The sequence below is a fragment of the Barbatula barbatula genome, assembly GCF_947034865.1.
Source record: "Barbatula barbatula genome assembly, chromosome: 21".
Lineage (NCBI taxonomy): Eukaryota > Metazoa > Chordata > Actinopteri > Cypriniformes > Nemacheilidae > Barbatula > Barbatula barbatula.
The window spans coordinates 7,102,284-7,114,084 of record NC_136784.1 but is presented as its reverse complement, the minus strand read 5'-3'; the positions used below and the strand labels follow the sequence as shown (position 1 = coordinate 7,114,084).

The following is an 11,801-nucleotide window of genomic DNA, read 5'->3' as shown; positions in this document are numbered from 1 at the left end:
TGACTGGTCAGCATTAAAGGTAGAATCGTGAGTACTGTTTAATAAGGAATACAAAGGAAGTGATCCTCTAAAGGGGTTTATACGGAGTTGATCAGGAAGGCCAACTTGAAACTTTGAGCAAATATTTGTGTTATTACATACCTGACCCATCATGGTCTCCTTGTACTGCTTTTTCTGTGTGACCTTGATGGGTGGCAGCTTTGTGACGGCGGACACCAGGAAGTTCATGAGGATGTCCTCACAGTTGGCCAGCTGGTCCACCATGCTTTTCAGGCTATTTGGTAGGAAATGTGTATACAGGAAGTGGTAATATCTAGAGAAGAGCAAGAAATGAAGGGTAAATATGGGACTGAATATCAAATCAAAACTCAATTGACCCTTTGCAAAACCCCCCCCCCATCGTTCCTGTTGCTATGTCCGGCAGGCTTTTGGTATCAGCCATGCACTCCCAGTGTAAATGTGTGCAGTCCCAAGAGAAATAGTGAAGAATTTCTGGAAAAATAACACGCTGATTTCAGGAAGAAAGGTCTGCGATATGCATTGGAGGGACATAATCAGGATTTTAGATAACTGTAACAAGGATTATACCTATATTTGCATCCACACCAGCAGACGATAACGTCACGTTCATTCTAAACTCGCATGATTACTACTAACGTTACTGTCATTCAAATTGATGTACAGCTAACCTAAATGTGGTGTATTAAGTGTTTATATTTACTCCGAAATTTGTAGTAATGACAATTTTGGAGATTTTAACGGAAGATTATGAGGGCACATGAATTTAAAAAAGAGAATATCCCCCACTGGTAAGCAATTTACAATAAACAAAAAATTGGAACTATCATTTTTTATTGTACTGGGACTTTAAGGATATCTACATTTACATTTAGCAGACGCTTTTATCCAAAGCGACTTACAAAGAGTTCAGGGAGCAATAAGCGATAAACTAGTGATTTCTTATTTTGAAAAAATTAAGTTTTGCAAATACAGAAAAATATTTGTTATGACATCACCTTGCACTAGAGCTTCTCATCACATTCCAGGTAAACTCAACGCTGCTGCTTTTTTAGAAGGGGGAGGAGCCCTTAACTATGTTTTCTGTCATTTCTATTTTTTTATTAATACATCTTTATCTTTTCTTCATTTGAATGTCGGTAGGTTGAATAATAAAACATTTAGAAAAAAAAGAGAAAATTTCGTTTTTCTTTGAAAATCTGCATCGTCCAGACCAGATTCAGAACGATGTTCAAAACAGATATAAAGTATTTTGCTTCTTTTGGATCTGTAGATGCTGTAACTGCGTCCCTAGCCATATAAAAGTAAAAACATTTTTGTCAATGCTTGAATCAATATGAACACCAATAGCAATAATAATTACACTATCAAATGCAGTATTCAACAAAATACAGTACTACTGATTCTAAAAAACTATTAAAATATACTTTCCACTAGAAATACTATTAAAGCACTGATGAAATGACTATTATTCTCTTCCTTGTCCTATGTGTTTAAGGCATTGCCCTAGTTTAATGCAAATCGAGCAGATGTTTTCACAGACCTGTGGTAAATGGCAGCTCCGGTGAGAACCATGGAATAGTCATTGGTCCATTTGGAGGTGTAGCCCCATCGCTCCTTATTATTGTCCCAGAAATGACTGCGGGCAGGATATCCCACAATTCTCTCCGGGAAACTCTGCCACACCGTGAAAGCAAAGTCCACCTAGAAGACAACATAAAGTTCCAGTTCAAGTCGCGAAGCATACCAACGCTTCAAAAGCTTCATACGAAGAGTTAAAAGAACAAAGAACCGACGCTGATGGCATAACGCTTACACACACACACACAAACACGCCTTCAACACCAGCGCTGTAAGATGCCCCCTTTTCTCAGATCAAAGCATTTAAACAAATAATGACTGAAACACATCAATAGTGTCAGAGGTGGAACCTCAGCAGGATTTGAAGTCAGTGGTGAATTAAATCACACACACACACACCAGAAGTGTACAATGAAACCCCACCAGCAGAACATCTGGCTCACATGTAATGCCAAAAAATTGTCTAATTGGTGTTTCCCTGCGGTGTGGTCAAGATAACAAATGATTAAAGATATCCATTTCAGGAAGAGCGAGGTAAGCGAAGCATTGAAGACGGGTTTGGAAAGTTGACTTCAGCTGTGTGCCTGCACGCTGACTCTGCTCGTTCAGATAAGGGAAGGCCATTTCTCAACAGTGTACACTGCGGTGTGGGACTCGTGTGAGAGAGGGAGGGACGAGAGGAACGGGCTGAGCAGATTACGGGTGGCGGCAGGATCTGCACCGCCAGCTGAAAGGTTGAGTTTAATCCAAGAGCGGCCGAGGATGATAGTGATTCAAACACTTCTCCAACTGTATTGTGTCTTTGTGCGGGCACTTTACTATAAGCTGCTACAGGGTTATGGATCCAACTTCTGCCCTGTTGTTCGCACCAATGGAGAAAATGTTGGATACTATTTTTAGGGAAGTTTTATGTCTGTGTTTTATTTCAAACGCTATGTAAATTTACCATTTGCTCAAATGCTGGGTGAGCTAAAATGTCTAATGCCTTTTTTTAAAACAAAAACCCAGAAAACTCTTCCTCAGCAGAACAAAAGCGTATGAAACTGAGAACACAGGCAGAAGAAGGGACCTTTTTCAAAAGACCGATAACCTGTTCAAAGGTTAAGTTTTTTATATATTTTTTTGAATGTGTGCATGTTTTTTAAACTACTTTGTATTATATTACCTTTGCATCAAATTCTTAAAAAATTGTTAACGCTAATGCGAAGGTGCTTCTTCTACAGTGTCTATGGAAGGCACAGTAAATTTGACATCATCCTCTCTTTTTACTGCCGTTGTGATAAATGTTAAAACTTATCAGACTCTCTCAATTGTTTTGAAAGTGAGAACTCTATCATTGAGCAAACGAGAACCAAAAAATTTATTTGTGGTAGTCTCCCATTCACCACTACAGACCCAATAGACCCTAAAAAAATCGATCGAAAATTCGATTTATCGGGTTTTAAAATGCAGTCGATTCGATATCGATTCAAAAAAGCTGTGAATCGATATTTTTACTTTTAAATATTTCCGCAAGCACCAAATATTAATTAACGTGAATGTTATTGCCACAACTATCCACTAGATGTCCCTTTTCTTTTTACAACGGGTGGATGTTACATCAGGGAGCATATCGTTCTTTCATTGCTGAATTACCGTGGAAGATGAGGTTCATATGATTGCAGCCCCTTGTTACAGCTACATTTTGTTTGTTATACTGTATCTCACATGTAAAAAAACCTGTTCTGTTTCAATATACCCAAGTGTGTTTATCAGAAGTTAAATATACAGGTATGTGGCTCTTCATTTCATTTTTTTATTCACAATTGTAATGTGATTTTTACTGATCTTTTTTAAGAAGTATCAATAAGATTTGTATTAATTCTTTAATCATTGACTCGAATCGAGAATCTAATCGAGAGCTTGTGAATGGGAATCGAATCGATGATACCCAGCCCTAACCCATCACCCAACTATGCCGACTTCCACTGCTGAGGTCCATTGTAGGGCCACAGAGCCTCATTGTATGCTGACACGTGTATTAAAGAGAGAGAGAGAGAGACGGCAGAAATATGGTCCCATACCTCAGTGGTTGACAGCACTGTGTCCTCGTCCAGACTGAACACTGCATCTGTGATGATACTGTCATACGGCTGAAACCTGCTGCTCATGACCTACAGACCGACACAAAGAGAGAGATTTCACTGTATTAGATCAAATGTATTCAACATGCTACATCATTCTTATTATAATACCATGATTGGAACAATCTCATGAAGAAGAGAAAAACATTTAAACGTTCACTTCATTTAGAACATTATTCGTTAATATTATCCATATTAAACACCACTTTAAAGAGTTAAACTACATATTAGACCAAGCAATAACTGATGGACAGACTTCAGCAGACCCAGAGAGTTCACTTTATAAGATCAAATACCTTTAGCATACCAAATTATTCTTTTGCAACTTAAAGAGAAAATATTTATCACAACACTCAAAAGGCATTAGTTGCAGTTAAAAAAAACTTGCCCTAAAAAACTAAAAACTGGCGAAGCTCGTCCTGCTTTCTGGTTTCTTCCTGTGACAGCAAATTTTGTTTATACCACATTGAAATGAGTGAGTTGACATTTTAGAGAGAGCGAGAGGATAAATTGCTCCTTTCATGTTTTTTCCCTTTTTCCGTCAAGTCTGTTGCACTATTTATGACTAACTATTTGGTGTGTGCGTGTATGTCTGTGGCGAAAAGAAATACTAATAAGATGCAGATATTTACAATAACCACATCACACATAAACATAAAAATTCTGTCAAAAACACAAAACAGACCACACAAACACTTGTCTCAAAACATGTACAAATCAAGTCTCAACGACCAAAACTCTGACACAAATACACAACAAAATAGTATCCGAATGCACAACTAAACAGGAAACGGTACTCACACATGCTTCCCAGTGTTAATCCCCCTTCAGTCACATAAGGTGGGCAGAGAATTAAACCCACAGCATCTGCTCTCTACACACTATCAACACATCCAGAAACTCATAACCTTACTAAGAAACAACAGACGACAGATCACAATTGATAACATCATATCCCGCCCCACATTATTTCCAGATGAGCATTGTGTTTCATGCCGAAATGCGTAACACATTACGGTTCAGTGAAATGAAAGCGCTTTTACATCGCATGGTGAATTCTGTTTCATGTTACCTTAATGAAAGCCACTCCAGCGAGGAGCGGCGCTGCTTAAACTTTACAATATTCTCCGAGGGGCCTTATGTACTGCAGGAAGGGGAATGTTTAATAAAGAAAATGCCCTGAGCAACACTTCAGTGTGGCTTAGGGTAACACTGTCAGTCATGGCTTAAAAGAGCTGTCTCTTCATACATCGCACCGGATGGGAACACTCACACAGCACTCTGTAAACAAGACGGCCACAAGCTCGACAAACCACACGATGACTGGCACTACTTCACTGCTCTCATTCCTCAGCCAGAGGAAAACTAAACCCTCTGCTCCAAACACTGGGAAACGACAATCTCCCTCTCTCTCCGTTCAAAATCTTTAGCCAAAACTAAAAAATAACACATCCTCTCGATTTAAAAACAGCAAGGGAAAGGATCAAGATTCTTATTTAAAAATCTAAATGTTATGTTTACTGAATAAAGTTTGAAACGCTAGTAATGTTTAGAAAAGGTTTGTAATGGTTTTTTGGGTGAACTAATATGAGAAATACAGAAAGCCATGTCTTGTTGACATAAAAAAAACTAGCGTATTTTAGCATTGACAGGTTTCGAGTGTGATTGTACCTTATATAACTTGTCAAAGTAAAGTCTAGTGGTGGTTGCGTCTCACCTTGTTCTCTCCTTCGATTACAATAATGGGCACTGAGGTGGCCGGCCATCGATGCTTGGCAGGTAAAGGCTTGTCACAGTTCCACAAAACAATAATCTGAAAAAGCAAAGAGAAATTGAGATCATCAGCCACAAAACCAACAGATTTTCTATTCTTTTAAACAACACTACACATTTCTATTTTGATGCCTTGTAGGCAGACACCCACAATAATTCAATCTATTTAGTTTCGGCTTTGTTTTTCAAAATCTTCTTTAAGCATAATATTCTCACTTTTTTACACTTTATTAAGAAGCTAAAAATACATTAAAAAAACCGTTGAATATCAAACAAGCAACATTGACACCTCAGGGGACTAAAGGATCCAACCATATATTTATGCTGTGTATTGAAGTTCAAATGCTTTCCCGTGTAGTTTTAATATTAGATTGCAACAAAACACAGCCTCGAATTTGACAGGGTAACTATGCAATGTTGGGTTTAATTTAAATCGTGTCATAGCTGTAGATATAGACCTCATCATGTTAAATCGTTTTCATTTTGTTTTGTCACATTCAAGTGCCTTTCAATGATAACACCTCCGGCCGAAGTGACTGACTCTGTGCGTTAACACTCGTAAATGTTTCACATGAAGCGTTTTACGAGGGGCCCTTCCTCTTCAAGCTAGTCTGTGCTTCTGATCTATGAAGGTAGTTTACAGAGAAAGCTAAAATAACCCATTAGAAGAACTCAAGTGTATGGACACATCCCAATAACCATTAGAGAGCACTGAGGTACTTTCAGGAACATTTCCGTCGGGAGTGAGTATGTTTACATTAGACAAAACACTGAGATGAAACGTGTTCAATATTAAAACCATCAAGTGATGGGGAAATAACATTTAGAAATGATCAGGTGTTCTTTGTGGACATAAGCACACATCCTCAAGATATGATGATCTATGTTGGAATATTCTACTTCAGATTTGTACTTTATGCCAGTTCATTTTAAGCTGTAACTTTATCTTTACAACGTCAAATTAAATCAAACACTTCTCAGCGCAACTTATAAATCATTATTCCAACTTGTATATCAATATTCACATTATTTCAATGTACTTGTTAAATAACTAATATCGCTTATTGCTCCCCGAACTTTTTGTAAGTCGCTTTGGATAAAAGCGTCTGCTAAATGACTAAATGTAAATGTAATGTTTGCTTATTTTTACATTTACATACTTTTGCTTAGTTTTAGGTAAACTTGTTTTCTATACAGCTGCTGTGACATGATGCAAATTGTAAAATAAAGAATTCAACTCGACTTCGCCAAAGAAGTTACGCATTGTAGCTTTAACTCTTAAAGATACAGTTCACCCAAAAATGACATTTTGCCATCTGTTCACCTTGCTGTTAAAACCCTTTCCATGACTTTATCCTCTGTGGAACACAAAAGAGGCTATTTTGAGAAATGTCTCAGTGGTTATATGTCCGTACAATAGAAGTCAATGGAGCCTCAATGTTACTGGAGCACCAACGTTCTTCAAAAATATCTTCTTTTGGGTTCAGCAGAAGAAAGAAAGTTACACGTCTATGGGATTACATGAAGAGTGAATGATGAAAGTCCCTTTAAGACGCAGCTCCAATACAAGCTTACATTTTAAAACGAGACGAGAGCTGTCCGAAATCAAAATGCACTTGGTTAACATCGTGGTTTAAAGCGCTTACTTAACTGCATCTTTCATTTCATTTGCTCCCAATCGCAGAGTCACACAGCTCAGAGGAGAACGTAATAAATGAAAGCTCTACTGTCTAATGATATTACACGCAGAAGGATCAGGAGGCTCTTCAAACTTGAAGTATTCCATAATCTATAATAAGATCTGAGACATAATTAAACTACATAAACTCTTAGAAACAAAACAAAGCCCGGAGGTTGGATTTTTTGGGCCGCTTAATGAATGTCCTGTATGCGAGGGGTTTGAAATAGGTCTGTGATTAAATGCTATGGCTTCGTAGTCTCGCCATAACTTCCTGTTGAGTTTGTATGAGGTGTGAAGCGCAGAAGTCCATGCCTGGCTGGTTAGAGGGTTTTTAAAGTGCCATTAGCCGTAGCTTCCTCTGCAACGGATCAAAGAGTTTAAATGCAGATAGTATCTCTATCATCTCCGTGTTTTGGGGTGGAGGCATGCGTGGATAAAATGCACGTTTGTGCACATGCGGCGAATGCTTGCTCGCAGCGGTAGGCCTCCGTTAGTTGGCTTGCCAGAACAAGCTCAAAAGCCCATCTTTTTTTTCGTCCCCCTCCCGTTTATTTATAACGCCTCTTCTTCTACTTCCTCTCCTCAGCGCAAAGACTCTGTGTGATGTATTGGAGCTTAAGGGGCAAGTGTTGCATTCCCCATCTCTTCACTTTAACTGGAGGACGGCGCTGGATTGATGCACAGCCGGAGATACAAAAGTCGAGCGTTCGACTGCCGAATCTTTTCAAGCCCTCCCGCAGAGGACACGGTCTGAGAAAACCGTCAGCCTGTGTGTGCGCAACATGCGACGTACTCAGCAGGGACACGTAGCGTTTAATTCACCTCCTCTGCTCCTCCCCCACCAGCCTTCCTCTCTTTCGCAAAGTGAAGAGGAATCAATACTTTTGGTTCCCAGGGTGGAAAACACTTTAGAAAGCAGTGGATGCCATGGAAACGCAAGGGCTGCTGGGATTCCTGGGCACTGAATTAGTCCCTGAAGTTTAAGAAGGGTTCATACTGAGGGGGTGGCGGAGCTGAGGCATCTAGATGTGGAGAGGGAGACGCTTCGATGCGCTTTAAGGTTTCGAGATATCACACAGAAGAAAGAAAACAACATTGCATATATCCGTGGGACACTTCCAATATATTCCAAACACAAATTTGACAGTTTTACTGCATGTTTAGAAATGTTTCCGAAATACAGCAAGCAACACTTAATGTGCCTCTAAAATATGTGCCATGACTCCAAAGAAAATTAGGTTTTTACCTGAGCGCAATACTGTGACTTGGCCACTGAGGCAAGGAGCTTGAGAATGGGTTGAGACTGAGAAACCAGAGGGGTGACAGCATGGATTACAGCTGTAAATTTGGGATTCGGTTTAATCCCTGAAAGAAAAACAAAGAGAAAGTGAGAATTACTTTGAAATCCAAACTTGGGGGGGACTATCACTTTAAATCACTTTTTCAGATCTCCCAATAGACCCGCTGCTTATGTTTTTTTTTTTCACAGACATCTAACAGAATCCTGTAAAACGCTCCTCCTGAAATAACTCACATTAACGTGAGCGGTGACTGCTGCACAGACACAACATGATCATTCCTGTTGTTGCCAGTTGTTTTTTTTTGCTACACCCGCATTTTCCAAGTAACAAGAGGTGCTTGATCAACAGCTTCATATTGATTGGTCTGACAAGTACTGCAGATTAAGATGGAAGGATGCGTGGGCTGCATAAGCAACTGCGGCAATGTGCGACTTTAGATGCAAATATGGATTTTGCCATGCAATTACACTGGGCGGGTCGATAATCTATCACATTGTACAATGGCTGTCACTTAGCTACATGGTTAAATTTGTTGATATCAAGGCACCTCTGCAATTAAGGGTGTGACTGGAGAGGGTGTTTAAAAATAAACCTGATGATGATAAAGGACACAATTGGAGGCAACACAACTGGAGTTCTGAATGAGGCTACTAGTCACATATTTGGCAATGATGAGACTACGGTCTGTAAAAGATGAAAGGAAATCTTTCGGCCCCATAATTCCTCTCCGTCATGTCTTAGGAAGCTCTTTAATTCCAGAAACATTTTGGAAAGTTTGCCATCACTATATTCCTATATAATAAATAAATAGGATAAAAAATCCTATTGATTTTTAACTAAAATAAGTTACAGATTGCACCTTTAAACAGTACAAAATGGCCAACACCCCCTATTGTTCGCTTTAAATGGAGTGACTTTCAACACAACTTGTTTTGAACCCTTTACTCTAGTTAAACGGTGTAAAGAAACATGATGGCAATTTACCTAGTTCAGCATAGAAGAAAGGAAAGTCGCCCAGGTAAGAGGAGTACAGGGGTAGTGTAAAAAGTGCACCGGGGTGACTGTTCCACATCACAGTGCTCCTGGAGGTCTGCTGAAGCACTCGGTCCTGAATGATCTAAACAAACAAACATGTCTTTAGCATTAACACTTCAGGACATTGCAAACACCCATGACCAATACAGCGGTTATACTACATTTCTTTGTGAAATTAATGTCCGGAATTGAAACTTCAGCTGAGGTGCAGCTCAGAGTCCATAAACTACAAGACAAATGATCAAATGCCTCAGCGGTTTCACCATCTTCATCGTGCCAATCAGCTGCTCGCACCATAAAGACGAGCGATCGCTGCTTTGGCCTTGAATGAGTCTGTCAGCCACGAACGGCTGCCGTAAAACAAACAAAGACCGAACTCATTTTTTGTTGCTGATGTTGTTTTTGTTTTATATCGTGCGCCTTGGTGCGAGAGAGGCTTTTACTGACCAACTAACAAATCGCTGGCAACCGGATGAGTTTTCATATGAGCTACATGTCAATCAGATCTTCATCCCAGATTCCTAATATGAAGGCAGTTTTTTAGCACAACTGACAAAGCCACATAATTCACAGAGTAGCAGCTGGATCATTGAATGCATTCATCAGACGCTGAGATTCTCAAACATTTAATTTCATTATGTGCCTACAAATACAAAAACTAGCACAACATTACATTTGAGGCAACCACTCAAAATGTGAGTGTTTTTCTTTTGTTTCCCTTCAGCCCCCTAGGGCGGCGTTCGACAAGCGTTGGGAATTAGCCGTGGTCGGTCCCCCCTCACCGAACCCCCACCTGTCATCTTTAAAACCTAATCTGAGAGGTGATGAAAGGCCGTTCCTCCTGCTCGGCTGAACGTCCTCACTTTTAGTGACTCAAGACGTGTGATTGACGACTCAATCTTGCAACAGGATGGCCGCAATCTTCCAAATGGAGGGCAGCAGATGAAGCGTCTCTTCGGATGCGGGCTGTAATTGCAATGATGGTATACACGCACGCCGTTGGAGGTTGGACAGCCCTCCGACAGCCCTGTGTTCTGGGGTTAAATGCTGTCATTTGTTGATAGTAGACATTTGTATACCTGTGACATTGTCAGTGGCTAAAAGTGGTTGCGGTAAAGCTAATCTATGCCGATCCATACAAGTGGTAGTCTGTCAAACAATTAAATCAGAGATATCTGAACACTGTGTGTTCACCCCAGTGTTAGTCAAGCTAATGATTTTCCCACACGTCTCTCTTAGGGGGACAAAAGGTTATGGAACCAAGGTCATAAATCATTCAGCAAAACCAAAATAGTGTTTTATAGAATCTGAAAAGTGTCCACAACATCCAACGTCTGAATAACCTCAGGCGATAATACGATTTGCATAAAAACTATTTTAAGTCATAATCCAGACAGCTGTGGGCGTCAAAGTGGTGGTATAGATGTGTGTGACAACACGAGACAGAATGACTGAAGGGCCATTGCTTACTTCTAAAGTAGTGAGCACAATCTTCTCCAAGGAGGAGAAGTAAGCCTCCCACAAGAACTGCGTCTGCTGTCGTAGAGCCAGAATCTTATCCTGATGAATGGAGCGCACCGTAGATGGGATCTGCACACAAAGGGAGAGAGAATCAGTACACGGCTGCTAGAAAGGTTATGTATATGCACTCGGTTTTGTTTTGTCTATAGTTGTTTTTGTGCAGAGGTAAAGAGAGTCAGTCATGAAAGGAAGTGTCTATGAGGTTCAAGGGATAGTTTACCCAAAATGACTTTGACTTACTTCTGCAGAAGACAAAAGAACATATTTTGAAGTTGGTAACCGAACAACGGCAGTACCAATGACTTGCATTGGTTTTGTGTCTACACAGAATAAAATGTACCGCCGATGTTCGGTTACCCGTTCTGTTCACAATATTTGATTTTGTGTTCTGCAGAAGAAAAAAAGTCATCCAGGTTTGATTTTTAAATAACCTTTCCCTTTAAGCCTATCAAACAGTATATTTGCAGAAAGATCTGCATTATCCCTATGCTGGTTTGTGCCAGAATAAGTGCAGTCTTGCTGTCGAATGCCCACATAGACAGCTGCCTTCTAAGACGGCATTCTGTAGTGATTGATATTGAATGCTGCTCACAAGCGCCACACAAAACCTCACAGCGAGGGGGAATTGACAATAGATTTAAACCGTATTTGAGGTTGAGATGTTGCTTGGCTATACTCAAAGCATAAAAAAACTGTTCACTAAAGAATCGTTTCAATCATTTTTATTAAACGGACGTTTGACTTTAATACTTGTTGGAGCTGAACATT

General features: G+C 39.8%; 1 protein-coding gene across 1 annotated transcript in view; it reads right to left on the bottom strand.

The window, feature by feature from the left end:
* ext1b (exostosin glycosyltransferase 1b) overlaps positions 1–11,801 on the bottom strand; it is a 65,943-nt gene that overhangs the window by 3,098 nt on the left and 51,044 nt on the right. The window contains exons 5-11 of the mRNA XM_079484619.1: positions 10,983–11,102; positions 9,462–9,594; positions 8,423–8,541; positions 5,440–5,535; positions 3,663–3,752; positions 1,562–1,722; positions 142–313 (exon numbers count right to left, since the gene is read on the bottom strand). Coding sequence (XP_079340745.1) covers positions 142–313; positions 1,562–1,722; positions 3,663–3,752; positions 5,440–5,535; positions 8,423–8,541; positions 9,462–9,594; positions 10,983–11,102 — 891 coding nt within the window. The remainder of the gene's footprint in view (positions 1–141; positions 314–1,561; positions 1,723–3,662; positions 3,753–5,439; positions 5,536–8,422; positions 8,542–9,461; positions 9,595–10,982; positions 11,103–11,801) is intronic.